The sequence below is a fragment of the Channa argus genome, chromosome 7 (genome assembly GCF_033026475.1).
Source record: "Channa argus isolate prfri chromosome 7, Channa argus male v1.0, whole genome shotgun sequence".
NCBI lineage: Eukaryota > Metazoa > Chordata > Actinopteri > Anabantiformes > Channidae > Channa > Channa argus.
In genome coordinates, this window is record NC_090203.1 from 26,929,819 (window position 1) to 26,949,955 (window position 20,137).

Sequence of the window (20,137 nt, forward strand, 5' to 3'; positions counted from 1 at the left end):
CACATTTTGCAAGGCAAAATCTGTGGAGTTGCCTGCAGTTGCCTGCCTTCAGCATATGTGAGTGATTTAGCAGCTTGAAAGCTGTTGTTGCCATGGTAATTAACACAGGTGAATGAGGTCATGTGATCAGTCTGAGAGCTGTTCAAATACTTTACCTGACAGTTTTTCTCCCTCAAGATACACAGTGGAGACAATTTGTTTTGCCTTTAAATACTAAAATGAGTTTGTGGTGAAGTCTACTTACAGTAATAGATCCAGGTTTTAACATAAGCACAGATTTTTCATCTACAGGATATGCACTTTCAAAATATTTCATTTAATTAAAGGTTTTTTAAAATTACACCATTTAAATTGGAAATGAGTTTGTAATGTATTCCAGCCACAGTAAAAGTTACAGGTTGTAACAGAAACACACATCACTGACCTCCAGGAACCATACCTTCAAAATAAAAGCCGTTTTGTTCATAATTAAAAAAAAACTTAAATGTTAGGTGAGTTTGTTCTGATGTCTCCCTACAGTAAAAGGCCCAGGTCCTTACTGGAAACACCCATCACTGACCCACAGGAAACACACTTTCAAAATAAAATCTGAGTGTTTCTAAAGTTTTTTTAGTCTTTACATTTAAATGATTTTTAGTGACACTCTACCTTCATACTATCAACTGCCCTTCAAACGTCTTCTTTTTTAAATTTCAACTTCTTAATTATTACGTTCTTGTTCTTTCAACTTATAATGCCAACTTCTTACTTGTTAACTTCTTCATTGGTTTCTTTCTACTTCCCTTTACATTTATTAAATCAACTTATCCTGTAACAGTTTTCTTTGTTTTCTCTCTCTCCTATTTTGGTCATATTGCTTCTTTCTTCTTTTGTCCATATTTATCACTCATCATCTTCAGCATCAGTTCAGCATTTAATTTTTGTCTCTACATTTGTAGCTTTAAACGTGCAAACTTCTCAACTCTGCTGAACCCAGCTTCTGAGCGATCGGCGTCTACTGGGCAGCTTAACAGCTCCCCTACGTCATTTCCTTGGAAATTGACTTTTCTAGTTTGACACTGTTATCGGTAAATTACTGTATATTTTATACAGTAGTTTCCAAATAACATGTTCAGTTCGTTTCATTCTAATGTTGAATTACCATTATAAGGGCATGAAGGAACTTTTCTGTCACACTGCACATGAAGCATGGCTCCAGTGTTTCACTTACTTTTTGCTCTAATGAAAACAAAAATCTACTAACCCTCATACAAGCCTGGTTCTCCTGTCATACTGCTCTTTTTTTACTATTGGAGATGTATTACTGTCTACTGTCTGTGTGTTGTAGTGTTGCCATCTACTGGTCATCTCTGACTGGGTCAGGAAACAAGCAGTTGGAAATTAAGAGTTGAGACCAAGATTTAACACTTAGATACACCACCTTTCTTTAGTTCTAGGGCCCTTTTGAGGCCTCTCTATCTTGCCATGAATGTAACCTATATTTAATTTTAGAAATTACTTCAGTCTAAAAAGTGGTATCTGATGAGTCAGCAATGTTGAATACAGTGAAGAGGTGAATAACCCTGGATCTGTTGCCAACAACCATAGGGAACAGACTGGACTGAACAGCCTAATAGCCCAGACTGTCCTGAATAAGGGTTGTTCGAAAGGAATATTTAGAGATACTTTAGGTAAATAAAATGTTACCCGTATATCTTAAATACATTCAGCATTTCCGAAAATTAGTCCAAAAGGGCCATGATACCAGTAAACAGAAAAGTACCAAACACTGATTTAGAAGAGAAGACATTTGTAGCAGAGCTCAAGTTCTATGGGTTATAGTCAACCGCCAACAGTGTTTAGGTCCATGAGTTAATTTTTGAAGAAAATTAATTTTTGATTACAAAAAACAGTGCCATATGAGCCTAATGGTTCTTTAAGAGGTGCTAGCTGGGCTTGATTGTTTCAGTTTTCAGCGTCTGTAAAAAACAGCTTGAGAGCAGTCAATTAATGACTATCTGCAGAGGATCTGTTGGAATTGAATTAAAATTTGTATTTTAATTTTCATAAAGGACGTAGGAGTAAAGCAGTTCTAATCTCATGCTAACATTGTTTTTCCCCCCACTGCTTGTGAAAATAGGCTGCAAGCCTAAAACTGAATACAATAGTATGTAGACCTGCAAAACAGTTTGCAAGCAGAAACGTACGAGCGTAACTGTACAAATGTACATAACCAAAATTATAAATGCAAAACAAACACAAACATGTTTTTGAATATCAAATCACAGCATATGCAAAGTTTAGGTGCCATGTGCACACAATCATGGTTAACAAAACATTAAGAGCTTATTACCGTGCTGTTATACATGGTTTATAAAAGCACGCATGGCAAAAAAAAAAGTAAAAAGTTAAATATATTTATTCACCATGTTAATTTTAAATTTATAAAAGTAAATAATAATCTCACGCTAACATAATAACTCAAGAAGAACAGCCTACTGAAGCAGAAGCAGAAAAACAGGTTTTTGTGGGTATAAAAATGTAGACGCTGAATAAAAAAAGACAAACGCAAACTCCTTGACCTAACGTTGGATGGTGACGTACGCCGGTGGGCGGGGCTGGATAATCAGCTCCGGCTTCGCAGTCCGCCTGGCTTATCTTCCCCTACTACGTGCTCCGTCAGCTGAGAAGAAGGAAGCACCATGCTCCGTACCGTGTTTTCTCGGGCCCTCCCCAGACTGAGTCAAGCGTCAGTGTGTCACTACTCTGCCGCTGCCATCCCAGCACCCAGTGCCCAACCCGAGGTCCACTATAACAAGGTATAACAGCAGCTAACGTTAGCTACGGTGAACGAGGTGACGTTGGACTCCAGCAAAGTGCGTAATCAACAAGTGTGGGAGTAATCAGCCGCGGTGACATGTAACTTTAGCAAAGGAAATGTACCACTGAGAAGTTTTAGTTAGTGCAGCTAATTGCAGCAACTGTGCTAAACTTGTGCAGGAAACGTTTAGATATTTGCTTTGGCTGACAGACGACCTGAGGTTCAGGTGCATTAACTCGTGTAACTGCTCCCTGCTAATGTGCTAATGGCTTGTTAAAGAGCAGCTCGGGGGTGATTAAAGGTAATAACGTCTCTCGTTACTCATTAAAGAAACCGTAAAAGTTGCGCAATTCACCATGAAAGAGCCACGTTTGGCAAGCTGGGGTTATATAAGTGGAATTTTAACAGCGTCTTTGTGGTTTTGATTTATGAATTGGCCGTTAAAGTTTGTTGACTGTGCTCCTGTGGGAGCAAATCAGTGACTTCACACCTGTACGGATGACGCCATAGGCAGGTGAACACTATCAGGAAGCCCAGTGCGCGTCCGGCTCTTTCCTCAGCTAATAAAGCCAAGAAATGACATCCAGCCTTTAGAAATTTCAAAGTTTACTTGTGCATCTTGTCATGAGCACATGGCTCAAAAGTCAGTCCATGCATCCTGCACATGCTGGTGTGTTTCATACATCTACAACTTACTGTTCCTTACCTGATCATGAACGATGACACTTGTTGATAGATGACAGCAGTTCACCAAGGTTTAATCTGTAACTGCCCTGTCTGACTTTGAAAAAACGGAAATGCTAATCTAATCCCAGATATTGCTGATTAATCATTTCATGCATGAAAAGCTCCACAACAAGGGTTGGACCAACGTTTTCTTTTGGCGGGTTTCATAGCCTTTTTAGCTGAATGCATCAGATGTACAAAATAACATGCAAATATATAATTAAAACAACGTATTAAAGTTTAGGTTCCTGATCACAGCTCTGTGACAGACATGAGTCACCTGATGTGCTTCTCCATCAGCCTTGAAGGAATTCTCACATTGTGTATCCTGGCCAATAATTGGTTGCTCTCAGCGACTGTGGCACAGGAGGGAGAGCGCCTCCCCCCCCAGTTGCTGGTTCGATCCCGGGCCCCTCTGCTCACATGTCGAAGTGTCCTTGAGCAAGACACTGAACCCCAACTTAGTTGCTCCCGGTGAGTGTTGGTGAACAACTCAGGATCCTTCTTGATAATGTAGTCCTCACATATTCTTGAGTTATTTTTTTGGGACATGGATTAAAGGATCAGTTAAGGATCTTTCCAGCTGGTCTAGAAACCTGAGTGCAATTATTTGTGAGTTTTCCTACTTTCCACAGTGTCCCTGAATTTTTTTATTTTTTTTATACCCAAAGCCAGCTACACTGTAGAAAGTCCACATACTTACAGCCCTTGTTCTGTCTGAAAAATTGCACTTCAAAGTTTGCCTTCGATTTTTATGAAACATCAGCAGATTGAAAACTTAAAAAATTAAGACAATCTGTCTTGGTTGCCTTAATATGCACCAGCTGACAGACACTACCATTGTTTTTACAAAATGAACTGAAAAACAATAGAGAACATATTTCTCTGCATTTAACCTGTCAGCTGTTGTTACTTTGATGCTACAGACTTCCTCTGAGAAATGCATGTCTGCAAATGCACTGGTCAGTCAATACATTATGACCACCTGTGCAACTGAATGCAATCCAGTACAGTGGCTCTGCAATGAATTCTGCTTTTAAAGTTTTGACCACCCCATTCATTTTAAATGGGGTGGCCAAAACATTAGAACCTCCTTTTATAATGCACCCCAGTATGACTGAAATGATAACTTTAAAAGTAGAAATTATGGCAGAGCTACTGTATTGGATTGCATTAAATTGCATGTCTGATTGGTGTATGTGTTAAGCATTATGTCCATTTTGATTGTATGACCTCCCTCTTTCATTTCTCTCAGGGCAAATCATGTTTGTTTTTGTACTCGAGAACAACATAGATTTAAAAAAAACAAGATCCTTGTTGGCAGGAGCAAATCCATGTTGTCTGGATTACAACAAAAATGCTGGAGGGAATCTCACACTCACATATGTATCTAAATGTAGACTGGAAGCAAGTTTTACTAAATTATTTGTGTCCCAAATCCTCAAACTGTAAAATACTACTAAGTTGAGTTGTTGAATCTGCAAAATACAAATACACTTCCAAGTAATCACATGTATAAATGACTCTCAATTTTGTGTTGTGACCAGCTTGATAAATATCAAATAATTAGTTCGAAAGTTACATAAAGAAGGATCACAGTGTTTTAGGTCTGTCTTAAAAAGTAGTTTGGTGGCCAGATTCCAACATAGCTTACATGCTTTAATCATTCCTCAGAATGAAATATGAGTTTCCCTCTTATTGTTTTCCTGGACTGTTTGCCTGTAGTGTTGAAGTTGAAAATACATAAACAGGAAAATTGTACTAAAGCATTGAAACTTTGTAGATAATTTCGTAACCAAGCTAGAGGTTATAGACTTTTGTCTCCTCAAGCAGATTTTTGTTTTCATCAGAAAGCTTCTTTTGTACAGATCACTTAGTACTAACAGGATGAAGGATTTCAGTATTTAAATGCTGTTTCAGTGTTCAAGTCGGCACTTGACTGTTGTTTTAGGACATACTTGGAAAAACAGTGAGCATATTAGTCTTGCACTGTATAACTATACTGGATACTATACTGGTGCATGCGAGCAGTGTTCTGGTTTCACTGCCTGTCTGCAGGCATAGTGGCATCCCTGTCATTTGCCCACCCGCTGCGAGTAGGCAGCTGTCATGGTAAACGGTGAACAACAAGGCTGCAAGTAGAAGAGCTCTTTCTGATCATACGCAGCTTCTGGGAAAAGCAGATGCACAAAGTAAATGTTCTGCACTTGTATAGCACTTTTCTACCTATTGACACTCAAAGTGCTTTACACTGCTTTTCATTCACACTCACAATCACACACACACTAACACACCGATGGGGGAGCTGCTATGCAGCTGGCCAACACTCACCGGGAGCAACTAAGTTGGGGTTCAGTGTCTTGCTCAAGGACACTTAGACATGTGACTGGAGGAGCCAGGGATTGAACCAACAACTGCGAGATTGGTGGACAACCGCTCTACCTTCCTGCGGCATAGTCGCCCCAAAGTCAGGGCGAGATGCAATTAATTTAAAATTAATTCACTAGCAGTAAAGTCTTCGCTATTAATGTTAGTATAGGGCTAAGGGTAATGCATAGGCACCAGTTTGCAGAGTATTCTTGTAACTTTTACCTGTTCCCAGGTTCTTCTCAAGCTTACTTGCTCTGAATATAATTCATAGATTGTACAAATAATTCACCATTCAATTCAATTCGACTTTATTTATAAAGCACCAATTCACAACAAAATCATCTCAAGGCACTTTACAGAATAAATTAAAGACTAAGATAAAGAGAACCCAAGAAATCCCGCTTAAGCAAGTCCTAAGCAACAGTGGAGAGGAAAAAATCTTCAGCAGAACCAGGCTCAGGGTGGGCGGCGATCTGCCTTGACCAGTGGGGGGGTGGAAAGTGGAGAGAGAAAAGAAAAGGGTGGGGGAAGCAACAACAAAAAGACATTGGGCAGGTTGGACCTGTAGCTGCACGCTGAAAAACACACAGCTCCAAAGCAGATGACACCTACAAAAAGGGACAGAGAGAGGGAGACGGTGAAGGACAAAAGACAACTACGGGAGAAAATACACATAGTTAATGACATACAGTGGTGACAATTGCTGGGTGAGATGAGAGGAGAGAGGGACTTCTGGGAACCACAAGTAGGCCTGCATTCTGAGAGCAAAGTGGTCTACTGGGATGATATGGTGCTATGAGGTCTTCTATATATGATGGAGCCTGACCATTCAGAGCTTTATATGTAAGAAGCAGGGTTTTAAATTCTATTCTACATTTAATGGGAAGCCAATGGAGAGAAGCTAGTGAAGGTGAAATATGATCTCTCTTGCTAGTTCCAGTCAGCAATCTTGCTGCAGCATTTTGGATTAATTGCAGGCTCTTTAGTTACTGGGGCATCCTGAAAGTAGGGAATTACAGTAGTCCAACCTAGAAGTAACAAATGCATGGACCAGTTTTTCGGCATCACTTTGAGACAGGATGCTCCTAATTTTGGCAATGTTCCGTAGGTGGAAGAAGCCTGTTCTAGAGATCAGATCAGTGGACATGTTATCATGCTGCCAGTAAGGATTCACATTTAGCTTTGAGAAACACTTTTGGATTGATCTTTATGCAGACTTGGAGACACAGTGTCTAAATGCACAGTCACACTAGTAATGTTAACTGTTGCAAAACATTTGGTGTTTCAAAGTATAGATCAACAATGCAAGTTACAAATAATCAATTTATACTCTAGTTACTGGTAGTGGGAACGTTGGCGCATACTGTACATTTTTGTTAGTAACTATTTCTCTTACTCTAAAATGCATACAGTAAAGCACAGACCTCCACCATAGTTTGAACATTGCAAAACTCTAGTTTATTCAGCAGCAATTAAAGTATTTCTATATAAACACTATTATTTTAATGATTTATTTAAATTATGTGTTCCAGCTTTTTATCAACAACCAGTGGCAGGATGCTGTGAGTGGGAAAACCTTTCCTACCATTAACCCGGCAACTGGTGAAGTCATCTGTCAAGTCGCAGAAGCTGATAAGGTAAACAACTTGTCATAAACAAGAACTGTTGGGATTAATTTTTATTCCACTGCAGGGGCTTGTATAGCAAGAAAGTAAAAAAATTATACTAGGAAGTGTACACTATAAAATGGAATTGTATGTTTTCTACAGCATGCAGACTTTCCCTGTAAACAATCTCATAAACTCTACATACAGTGTAATATGCTTCATCATGTTCCCTCTAACAGTCTACTGTGTTCACCTATTTTAAATGGTGAGGTGGGCAAAAATTAGAACCACCTCTTCTTATAATCCACTCTAGCACGACTCCACTACCCACTTTAATCTCAAAAATAAACGTATAGAAATATCACCTTTTTGACAGTTTCAATCTAAAACCTGAGAAATTATAACCTTTTTAAATGTAGAAATTATGGCAGAGCTGCTGTATTGGATTGCATTGAGGAGGTGTGGTATTTTGAGTAAAGTGCTGTACCTGTATCAAAAATTGCAAATAACATTGTTAGATATGGTTAAGTTTGTTTTGGAATCAGTCAGATTCTAATAATCTAAATATCATAAGAGCACCACAATAGATTGACAGAGCAGTACACATAATTTCTGTTGTTTAAGATCATCTGTCACATGTTTTTCTAAAGTTATTATAAAAAATGTTTAGCATCTACTGGAACTACCAACTGTGTATTACTTGTACAAGTGTATCATTTTTCGCGTTGTAAATATCTTCAGGCAGATGTAGAGAAGGCAGTAAAAGCAGCTCGTGATGCCTTCAAGTTGGGGTCACCATGGCGACGTATGGATGCCTCTCATCGTGGTCTGCTACTTAGTCGATTGGCTGATGCCATCGAGAGGGATGCTGCTTATCTCGCTGTGAGTCACTTCTAAATGTCAAAGTAGCACCAAACACCATTTGGTAAAGGCAGGTCTGCTTTTATGACTTTAATGTTTTGTTACTACACAGCATTCATATAACATTTAACAAGAAGTGCTGGAAAAATCGGTACAGAATTGTCAATTCACTCAAAACTTTAACAGTTGTCTGGAGGGGGGAAACAACCTTTTAACAAAATTTCTTCTGGCAGTTTATTCAGGAAGTTCATTGAACTACAGAGTCAAAGGACATGCTGTTAAATAGTGATAACAGCAGAACACATAGTGCTAATGCAGTATCTGTATCTAAAGAGGAGGAGGACTGAAGTGAATACTACTGTCAAGTATGTGGATCAGTTCATCTCTTTGTAGACAGAATTTTTGAGGCAAAAGTTGAATACAACAAATATACAAATTTATCACACTGCTATAATCACATGACACGAGTGTCACTTGCCTTGTACAATAGATGAGTTTTTAATCTCCTGGCTCTTTTTTTTTATTAACCATAACATCATTTTACTTGTGATTTTCAAAAACGATTAGTGTTGCATTATATTGCACCACCTGAACTGCATCAGTTTCAGACATGCCATGTTCCACTGCAGTGTATATAAAGCCGATACTATATTGTTGCCACAGGAACTGGAGACGCTTGACAATGGGAAGCCATACTCTGCTGCCTACTGCATAGATCTGCCAATGGTGGTGAAGTGTTTCAGGTAACAAACACACAACTTCTTGTTTTCTGGCATTTTAAATCTTCTCTGTGTGTCTTTAACTTGCTACAAGGAAGCAGAATGTCACAAACTGTGAACATGATGTAACGTTACCTGATTGTAACCCACGTCTAAAGCTGTTGTGTTGTGTTTAGGTACTACGCAGGCTGGGCTGACAAATGGGAGGGAAAGACCATCCCCATTGATGGAGACTTTTTCTGCTACACCAGACATGAACCTGTTGGTGTCTGTGGACAGATCATACCAGTAAGGGAGCTGGAAGTTTGTGTTAGTTCACAGCCTGGAGTTATGGATCCAAAAGATATGATCCATACAGGGGTTTACAACAGAACTATGAGGAGTGTGTTATATTGATTACCAGAATTTTTACATTTCTGCAGCCTATACATTAAGCACATGCACAGTTTGAAACACTTTTTGAAAAAATCCCATATATAATACAGTAGACAAATACTCAAACATTTGAATATTGAAAATATCTGAATTACTTCAAGTAAGTAGTAGTACTACTAACTTAAAGGAGTATTACTTTAACTGTTATGAAATTGTTAAATATTTGCTAAATTAACTGTGTGATCAATTTGGAGGCTGTAGTGTTTGATGCTGTTGATTTATGTTGGTTTGTACTAATGGGAGTTAAATACTTTATCACATCTTTATCAATGATGCTGGGCAAAGTACAGAATCACCTACCTGTAGAAGATTAGCCACACCAACTGACCACCAACAGCCAACAATCAGTTTGGTAGTTGGCAGAAGGTTAGAAGGTTAAAAGTGCCACAGCACATTGACTGATGAGTCATCTGTGTGTGGAGTGTATTCCCAGGTCAAATGGCTTCTTAAAGTATGTAGAAAAAAAGGCCATGTCATTCTAAACCAAAGAGTCTGGGAAACCATCCAACTCACAAGCAAAGATAGAAGTGTGTGTGAAAAAGACACAAAGCCTTTTATGCATTTTACATGTAATGACTGATCTTTTGTCTGCACACTCACCTCTGTTCCACTAAATGAAAGCATGGCAACAGTTTCTTAGTCATCGTGCCAATGGAACAGTGGTAATGCACTGCCCATGTGTTCACTTGCATGTGTTTTATTGACTTCATTATCAAAATGCATCCCTCTCCTCTTTTGCAAGGGTATCAGGAGGTTCGTTTTTCACCCAGGGTTTGAGCCTTGAAACTGATAAATATCTAATCCTTCAGAGGACATGCACAGTGCTAAATTGTTATATTAACCTTAAGATACTGTTACAGCCCACTCTCGAAACTTTCCCCCTACAGAATCTGCTAGAGCCTCTGCAGATGACACTGAAACAGGAAACAAACACTTGTTGTTGAAGTTGTCATTGGAAGTGTGTGGAAAATGGAACGTTTATAGGATGGAACTGTAATGTGATTGTGCTTTAAGAGATTTGTCTCTTCTCTCCCCTCTCTGCAGTGGAACTTCCCTCTGTTGATGCAGGCCTGGAAACTCGGCCCTGCTCTTGCCACTGGTAACACTGTGGTGATGAAAGTTGCAGAGCAGACTCCACTGACAGCGCTTTATGTGGCCAACTTGATTAAAGAGGTTTCTTCTTTACATCCATCATTTAATGTGGATTTACCAAGACAATATAAATGATCATGATAATTATCAATGTAAAGAATTGAATCAAGTTCATGCAACCAGTTACTGAAGCTTGAGGAATACTTTCCATTATTGACACGTATATTGACTTGGTTCTGTGCTCAGGTGGGTTTTCCTGAGGGTGTTGTGAACATCTTGCCTGGAATGGGACCATCAGCTGGTGCTGCCATTGCAAATCACATGGATGTTGACAAGGTGGCTTTCACTGGATCCACAGAGGTAAAAGACTTCCGATTTGTTTTCCAGTAGTTGTTGACAGAACAGTGACGCGTATGCATATAAAAACTGAAAAGCCTGGAGATTTTTGTAACTACACATGACAGAACAATGAGTTTATGTTCCTTCTATCTTTAGGACCTAAGCATATAAGACATATGCATAGGACACTTTGAAAGAGGGTGATGGGATTCAGACTGCAAATAACCAATCCTGTATTTGTCCATATTTGGCCACTCTGCTGCTGAGCCCCCCTCACCACAGAACATGATTAAAGTGTTCACTTGTTTGATGCCTTTACTTTTTCTGAGTAATTAATCAAATTGTACGTGATATTTATTGTTAGTACTGTATGTGGGTGTGAGAACATTTTGGACTAACACTAAGAGCAGACTTTTTCTTTGCAGTACAAATGTCTCTGAACAGTTAACTATTAGGACTTACTCATACCTGCAATGACATGCATGAGCAGCCAGACCCCATTTTCATTCTAGAACGTTGCACAATGTCCACCTTTTCATTTTGATGCAAATATTTATGTAGCCGACACACTACTGCTAAAGCTGAATGTATTAAACATTCACTAAAAGGCTTCAGGTTTTGGAGTTTTATTTGGGTGAGGTTTCGATAATGTTGTCTAGGTGCTGTGTGTACATCGGGTGGTGTCTGACCGTAACAGCTGAAGTCAGAATTGTACCTCTCTGACCTGCATTTTAGCAACGGTGCACAGGAACATCAGGACCAGCTTTAATGGTGCAGATTAGTTGTAACTGCCCATTCATCCCATCATCTCAGCAGTAGTAACTGGTACTAACTTATCCATCAGTAAAATGACATCACATTATGCCTTTCTGTCTGTATCCACCAGGTGGGACATCTAATTCAACAGGCTGCAGGCAGCAGTAACCTAAAGAGAGTCACTCTAGAGCTGGGAGGAAAGAGTCCTAACATCATCCTGTCGGATGCCAACAGTAGGTCTTTTGTCTGTGCTTCTGAAGCTGCTGTATGCTACTGTGTTTTTATACATGTCACTGCCACTGTCAGATTCTAATCATTGCAGGGTTTTCATCCTATCCTCCTGATATTGATTTTAACATTTTCATCCTGTTTTAAAACCACAGTTAAATACTTAAAAATAAATCACTTTTGAACCCTGTCTTGAGATTAACTTGTATAAATTAAGCACAGGCATCACTACTGTCTGATCTACACACATAACTGTTTGTTTGTATGACTAACATTTTTGCATGAATGAATCTCAGTGAGCAACAGAAGAACATCTCTGTATAACACAGTACAGTTTAACAACAGCATCTTACTGATCACCTAAATATTCATCTGCATGATGGAGGATTAACTGTATGATCAGATTATAGACTGATTTACTGTAGTTTTAGCTGTAGGTGTCCCTGATAAATGATCAGAGTCACATACAATCAATATAAATGATAATAAATAATAGCTCAGTTGGTAAAACACTTGTACATGGACCACAGGGTCAGTGGTTTGATCCCCGGTCTCTGCTATATGTCAAAGTGTCTCTGGGACAAGAAAGCGAACCCCCAACAGCCCATTCCCCTCCCCAGCTGTGCAATGCTGGTCCAAGCCCGGTAGAAATTGGGGAAGGTTATGTCAGGAAGGACATCCGGCGTAAAAACTGTGCCCAATCAACATGCGGACAATGATCTGCTGTGGCGACACTGAACTCACGGGATAAACTGAAAAGACAAATAAATAAATAAATAAAAAAAAGGTCCCTAATGCCCAAACAGAAATCAGTCACTGAACTCAATTATCTGTCCTCTGCTGCAGTAGCCTACTGTGAAAGAGAGAAAGAGCTGAATAATCAACCACAACCTTGCCCCCTTACATTAAAATGGGATGCAAATGTAACCCTAAACCCATCATAATAGTACCAGCTCTATATGCATTATTATTATTATTAATGTTCTTTTTTTTGAAAAAGTTATACTAAGAGAGAAAATTATTTCTGTGCTAAAGTCTGCATCCCACTTGATATATGATTAAAAATTAACACATTTCTCATGAAAGAATGTTTGCATTATATATTATGCTAATGAGAAAAAATAGTTTTTACTCTTGTAGCCATTTCCAAACAATGGGATGCAAACTTTTGCACCCAACTGTTCATATATGCGGCCAATTATGCAGTTAGCATAGTCTACATAGAGTAAGTTTCAGGACATTGGTTAACACTGAGGTGAATGAGGGGCCAGGGAGCAGCTTTCTTTATGCATGTGTAAGATTGTTCAGTGGGTGTTTTAATTCTCTTATTGGCCTTTTACGTGACAAGCTTTTTATTGTGTAACAAACAGACGTTGTCACGGTCTCCTTTGACCTGTGTTCCTTCCTCTGTCTTCCTGCTGCTGCTTGATGCAGACCCCTGCCCGTGGCCACAAAGTGCAGACAAACAGGAGACTGGATAAACACCGCCACAATTTTCAGACCAGCTCATCTTGCTTATTGAACGTTTTTGGTGCCAATCAAATGTACCGAGTTGGGAATCAGTCAGATTGTTAACATTTCTACTAGGACTTTCTTGCAACAGTGCACCTAAATAATTCTTTACACTCGCATGCTTTAAATTTTAGTTGCAGATGCCAGTGAAATGCTTGAACTGCAGTATCCTGCACTGTGAAATATCATCACTACGGAAAAGTTAAAAATAAGAGCAAAAGCAAGCATTTCACCTTCTGTGTTTGACAGTAGACCAGTTCTGGGAAATATTATGACTTAAATAATATTGGAAAGTATTTAGTGTTTTTTTTTTTTTTTTTTTTTTTTTTTTTTTAAGGGTATTATCTTAGAATGTTAGTTATCTTTGTCATTTCTTCTTTCAGTCGAGGAAGCTGTGGAGCAGTCCCACATGGCTCTGTTTTTCAACCAGGGCCAGTGCTGCTGCGCTGGATCCCGAACTTACGTCCAAGCAGATATCTACGATGAGTTTGTGGCACGAAGTGTGGCACGAGCTAATAGGCGCGTGGTGGGAAACCCTTTTGACTTAAAAACTGAGCAGGGACCTCAGGTAACAAACACACAAATACATGTCTGTATGTATATCTAAGCATCTATCTCTACATCTATAGAGAGAGAGATATAGATATGTAGATACATAAATATAAATAAATTTAAAAATGAGATGCCTGACGACGCCTAACATTTGACAAGTTATTGAGATCTTGACATTTTTTGTTGTGGTAACCCAGTTAAAAAAACAAACTTTTTTCCCCTTTAGGTCTCAGGAGGATATATATCTATAGAGAAAGCGAGAGAGAGATTTAAGGGTCTAACAAATCTGTAGCCTTTCAGTTTTTGCAGAAATTCAAGTGCGAATGCTCTTAAATTGATCATAGATGTGTCTCCCAACACCTTTAAAATAAGTTCATGTCCAGTAAATCAATATGAATTTTTACTTGGCTTTTCCTCAATGGGGAGAGTGGCCTGTCATCTTCAGCTGAAATTGGAACAAAAAATGGCCGAACAAAAACTCTTAGAAACGTGTCACTATGTACTTGTCTTGAGAAAGGAAGGTTATTCTCTCTGAGATGTAGCCAAGACATTAAAGATTTCTTTAAAAGATTTACACTATAGTCTCCAGATTCATGCTGTAACTGGATCCAATAAGGACGGAAGATGCAGTGAAAGGCTCAAAGACGCATTTGCCCAAGCCTGCATCATTGAATAAAAACCAGTGTGAACAGATGCTATGTGTAGGAGAATCCAGTCAGCTGCCCTCATGGGCAAAGTTTCAAAGAAAAAAAACATACTAATGCTGCCAAAATGGAAGTAAAGGTTGCAGTGGGCCTAGATGCACAAACGGGCAACTTTAGATGACAGAAGTTTAAGGTGTTTGAATCCAAGCAAAGAACATGCGTCAGACACAGACATCATGAAAAGATGATAGATGGCTGCCTAACACCATCAATGAAGCATGAAGGTAGAAACATGATCATCTGGAGATGCTTTGGCACTGCGGGTATTCTGCATTGTGTGCAAGGCTTCCTCAGTCACTATGGATACCACTACTGTAGAGGGATGCCGTTCCCTCTGGGCAGGGATCGATTGGGGATAACCTCAAGCGTTCTTGACAATTGCGTAAGAGTTATCTGGAGAAGAAAGTAATTGCTGGAATACACTCAGTGGTTGCTTGTCTAAGTCAAGGACCAGATCTGACCCCCAGAAAGCTAATGTAGAAGAAACTGGACTGGGTTTCTGGAACACTGCCCAACCATCACAGCAGACTTTTTGGAGTCAAACATGAACATTTGATTTGATCATTCTGTGCTTAAATATGCTTAAAAATGAATTATTTTTCATTCCATTTACAACCATTTGATTGTATAAAACCAACAAAAGATAATAGAAATGCAAAAGTGTTTCCACTGCCAAGAAAAGGTTTGTACTGTATGTAGCCCTGCCTTTTGCATATGCATGTCAGGAGTATATTCAGTGCTTGTAGTTGATGCTGCACCCTGTGTGATGTTCAAGATTGATCAGGAGCAGTTCAACAAGATTCTGGGCTACATCAGCAGTGGGAAGAGAGAGGGAGCCAAGCTGTTGTGTGGTGGAGGAGTGGCTGCAGACAGAGGATACTTCATTCAACCTACTGTGTTTGGAGAGGTCCAGGACAGCATGACTATTGCCAGGGAGGAGGTAGGATAGTATGGAAACTAAAAATTGTCTGAATAGAAATTCATCAATGAGATTAAATACACATTGGTAAGTATATACAAAATGATCAATTCTGTCATAACTACATTGAAAACCCACATTGATGTTGATTCAACCTGGTGTTAGTTATATTACTAATATTAGTAGTAATGTCTTTATGGTTGGCTGAGCCGCACACTGGAAAACGCACAGCGTCAAAGCCGGGGACACCTGCAGAAAGGGACAGACAGAGGGAGACAGAGAAGGACAAAGACAACTACCGGAGAAAACACACAGAGTTAATGTCATACAGTAATGACAATTATGGGGTGAGAGGAGAGATGGTCAAGAGGAGGAAAGGAGCTCAGTGCCCTAGTAGCTGATATGTTTCACTTGTGCAGTAGCCAAACCTGTCTGTAACAGAAGATCTAGACCTATGAAAAGATAAATAAAATAAACTGTTAATTATTAATATTTCAAACTTAGAAATGTGCCTTTGTTTTCAGAGGTGTTAAACAAAGAATCTTATAGTTATCTTATAGCATAAATGATGATGATCACAGGTCAGGATAAAACCAGAGAATGAGAGGATCATTTAAAAAAATAAGATGTTGATTAAATGTGTATGTGACACATTATAACATCTCTAGTCAGATTTTAACTAATTGAGCCAAATACTGAAGAGCCTGATTCACAAATATGTTTTGCAGCTTAAAACGTTGACATGTCATCAATGAGAGTAAGATTCCTTTAAAAAATGCACAATAATAGTATTGTTCCAAATAATAGCAGTACAATGTGACTAACCAGAATAATCCAGGTTTTTAGTATATTTATTATTGCTACGTGGCAAACAAGTTACCAGTAGGTGCAGTAGATTCTCAGAAAACAAACAAGACCCAGCATTCATGACGTGCAGCTCTTAAGGCTGTGCAATTGGGCAATTGCTGAGGAAAATGGGTCGTTCAACAAATTGTTCAGAAGAACGGTGTACTTTGATTAAAAAGTTGATTGGAGACGGGAAAACCTATAAAGAGGTGCAAAAATTCTAGGCTGTTCAGCTAAAATTATCTCCACAGTCTTAAAATGGAGCAAAACCTGAGAGACGTGGAAGAAAACGGAAGACAACCATTGAAATGGATCAAAGAATAACCAGAATGGCAAAGGCTCAGCCAATGATCAGCTCCAGGATCATCACACAGTCAGTCTGGAGTTACCTGTAAGTACTGTGACAGTTAGAAGACGTCTGTGTGAATCTATTTTCAAGAACCCCCCCCACAAAGACCCTCTGTTAAAAAAAAGCCATGTGCAGAAGAGGGTACAATTTGCCAAAGAACACATCAACTGGCCTAAAGAGAAATGGAGGAACATTTTGTGGACTGATGAGACCAGGGATCATGGATCAGTTTGCATATGTCAAAATACTTGAAGAGGTCATGTTGCCTTATCCTGAAGAGGACATGCACTGAAATGGTTGTTTCAACAAGACAATGACCCCAAACACACTAGTAAACAAGCAAAGTCTTGTTTCCAAACCAATAAAAGTAATGTAATGGAGTGGGCCACTTCAATCCCAGGACCTTAATCCAATCCAGAACTTGTGGGGTGATATCAAAAATGCTGTTTCTGAAGCAAAACCAAGAAATGTACATGAATTGTGGAATGTTGTTAAAGTATCATAGAGTGGAATAAAAGCTGAGAGGTGCCACAATTTGGTTGACTCTATGCCACACAGATGTGAAGCAGGTTTAAAAACTGTGGTCATACAACTAAATATTAGTTTATTGATTCACAGGAAGCTAAATCCTAGAAACAAAAACCTTTGAACAAATTAGCGTTGAGTTTTTACAGTCGATGGCAGACACTATTTTTTTGAACACACCCTTTTCAACTAATTGCCCAATTGCTTGCTCAGCCTTACGAGCTGCACATCACGAAGGCTGGGTCTTGTTTGTTTTAGGTTTTATTTTAGTGTGTGTCTTAAGGTTAAAGATTGATAAAACTCATTCTAGACCATTCAAATAGGCAATGTGTACTTTCTTTGTCATGTTTCTTGGCAGATCTTTGGCCCAGTAATGCAGATTCTGAAGTTTAAAACTATGGAGGAGGCAATAACAAGAGCCAACGATACCAAATATGGTCTAGCAGCCTCTGTGTTTACTAAGGATCTTGATAAGGCCAACTACGTCTCCAATGGTCTCCGTGCTGGCACCGTCTGGTAAGATCATTACTGTAATCACTATTGTGCAAGCGTTCGTCTGGAGGCAGTTATGTCTAACCCAGAAGTTCACAGGAAAATGTTCCTGTCCTATCAACTAGGATGTGGCAATTTACTAACTACATCATTGGTGGGGTCTGGGCATATGTGACATAACTGCATTAAACTGATCTCTGTTCAGTATCTGATCAGATGGCCACAGACGTTCCTCTCCTGCATGGTGTTCCAGTCTATTCTGACAGACTAGCTTTAGGCTTTGAGCATGTTTAGTAGGGGGTCACCAGTGAATTGCCAGATAGTTGGGAATGCGCATCTTACAGTCAAACAATGATAAAGGATTATTCCAGTCCAGGGGATGCTGAGTGTGGGATTTGTGACTTATAGCCCATTTTGGTCTAAATATCTAACTTTAAATCATAAGTCTTAAATTTTGAGCTGATGCATTGTATTAACATAATTTCTGTGGATTTGTTTCATGATTGTAATAGAACGCTGTTGTTGTTTTTGTCTGGTGTGGAAAATGAAACGTAATGTCACACATTGTTGCTTTAGCCTGCACTATGTTATGTTTGCAGCTTGTCTTAAGACTGAAGGTTGTGGCTTTGTTGCTGCTTCCTACATCAAAGGACATTTGCACAAGGACTTGAACTTGATGACTAATGACCCTCCTCCCATATGTTTGCACTCAGGTAGTGCAGTACGTTTAATATTTGTTGTGGTCGGCTGCAGTCGAACACACTAGGCATTTTATACTGTGCCTAACCACTACTAAATTCCAAAGTGTGGTTCAGTTAACTAGTGTAATTGTTTTGTGGTTGAGCACAGTTCATTAAACTTTGCCCTGGTCCACTTTGTAATGTGGGTGTTCATGCAAGGTTTAGGGACACCACCTCTTTTTAAGACTCACTTCAGCACAATATCACAATATGAGCACAGGCCATTTGGGGGGACAGTCAAGTGCAGGTATGGTGCAGTGCAATCATTTACATGAGACAATTTTGCACCGTTGTGGACAAATTTCTAATCATAGATGTATGATTTAACAATACAGGTTAATTTGAATGTTCCATTCCATTTTCCCTGCTGTGTGTTGAAACTTTTTTCAGGTCACCATAAGCTTTATAGCCAGTACATATTTGCCACATTCAGGATTTTACAGCACTTAAGTTGATTGATTTATTGTTTGTATGTGTTCTTCTGTAGGATCAACTGTTATAACGTGTTTGGGGTTCAGGCTCCATTTGGAGGTTACAAGGCTTCCGGTAATGGCAGAGAGCTGGGAGAGTATGGTCTGGAAAACTATACCGAAGTCAAAACGGTAATTACTGAAAATATAGCTTGATATATATGCTTGGAGCAAGTGAGCCTTCCTGTCAAATATCAGTGATATCAATATCAAGCTACACTGAATAATCGTTAAGGTCTAGGTTTAGAATTTTAGGTAATTTATAATAACTTCGTTCAAAACATTGCAAACTAAGCTAACTAGTACCTTTTTTTAAATGGGGGGGGAAAAGCTAAACTGGATTTGGGACTGAAACATTCACTAAAGCAGAACTGACAGATATAGGCTGTAGACTAATGTTGAGATGCAAAAAGTAACTTTTTTTTGTTGTGTTGTCAGGTGACCATCAAAGTGCCACAGAAAAATTCTTAAACGTGTATTGAGCACAGCTACGCACCTGTTGAAGCAGAAATGAAGAAAGTTCATTTGTGCAGTGTGATTTTTTTTTTTTTTTTTTTTTTTTTTTTGTGCTGTGACAATGTATGTACTTAAAAATAAATCACATAAAACGATCAAATACATAACACACTGACACCAGAATATACAACGCTAACCCCTTTCTTTACACAATTTAATGTAATCATAAAACTGCTTTTGTGTGGACTTTCATATTTCATAATTTTCAAAATAAATACATTTGTAGAACTCAGCTGGCTCTGTCATCTTTGTGTAAAACACACCTACACACTACTTTTAAGGTTAAAGTGCAAGTTCCAGAGTTGGAATTAGTTTTTGCTTGTAAATTAGCAGCTATCTTGAGAAAGTTGTGGTATCGCAGACTTAGTTTATTGTAATTGTAGACGGTATAGGTGAGATAAAAGCATAGGAATATAAGGTCCTGCAAATATAATATCTGCATGACTGCAGATTGTATCCTAGCTTGTGGTGTAATTATCTTGGCTTGTTACAATTTTTTTTCCTCTTTTTTTAAAAAATCTGTTAAAATCATCACTACAGCTCATAAAACTAATACACTAGAGCACAGTTTTACATCAT

The 20,137-nt window shown here is 38.8% G+C and overlaps 1 protein-coding gene across 1 annotated transcript; it reads left to right on the top strand.

The window, feature by feature from the left end:
- Positions 1-2,606: 2,606 nt before the first annotated feature.
- Positions 2,607-19,790, top strand: LOC137130285 (aldehyde dehydrogenase, mitochondrial-like). Its single transcript, XM_067510215.1, has 13 exons — positions 2,607-2,798; positions 7,429-7,533; positions 8,245-8,385; positions 9,028-9,107; positions 9,260-9,371; positions 10,563-10,691; positions 10,857-10,970; positions 11,836-11,938; positions 13,829-14,013; positions 15,477-15,641; positions 17,699-17,856; positions 19,060-19,174; positions 19,481-19,790. Exons 1-13 carry the CDS (start codon positions 2,682-2,684, stop codon positions 19,511-19,513), a joined length of 1,557 nt encoding a protein of 518 aa, XP_067366316.1. The 5' UTR covers positions 2,607-2,681; the 3' UTR covers positions 19,514-19,790.
- The last annotated feature ends 347 nt before the right edge of the window (positions 19,791-20,137 follow it).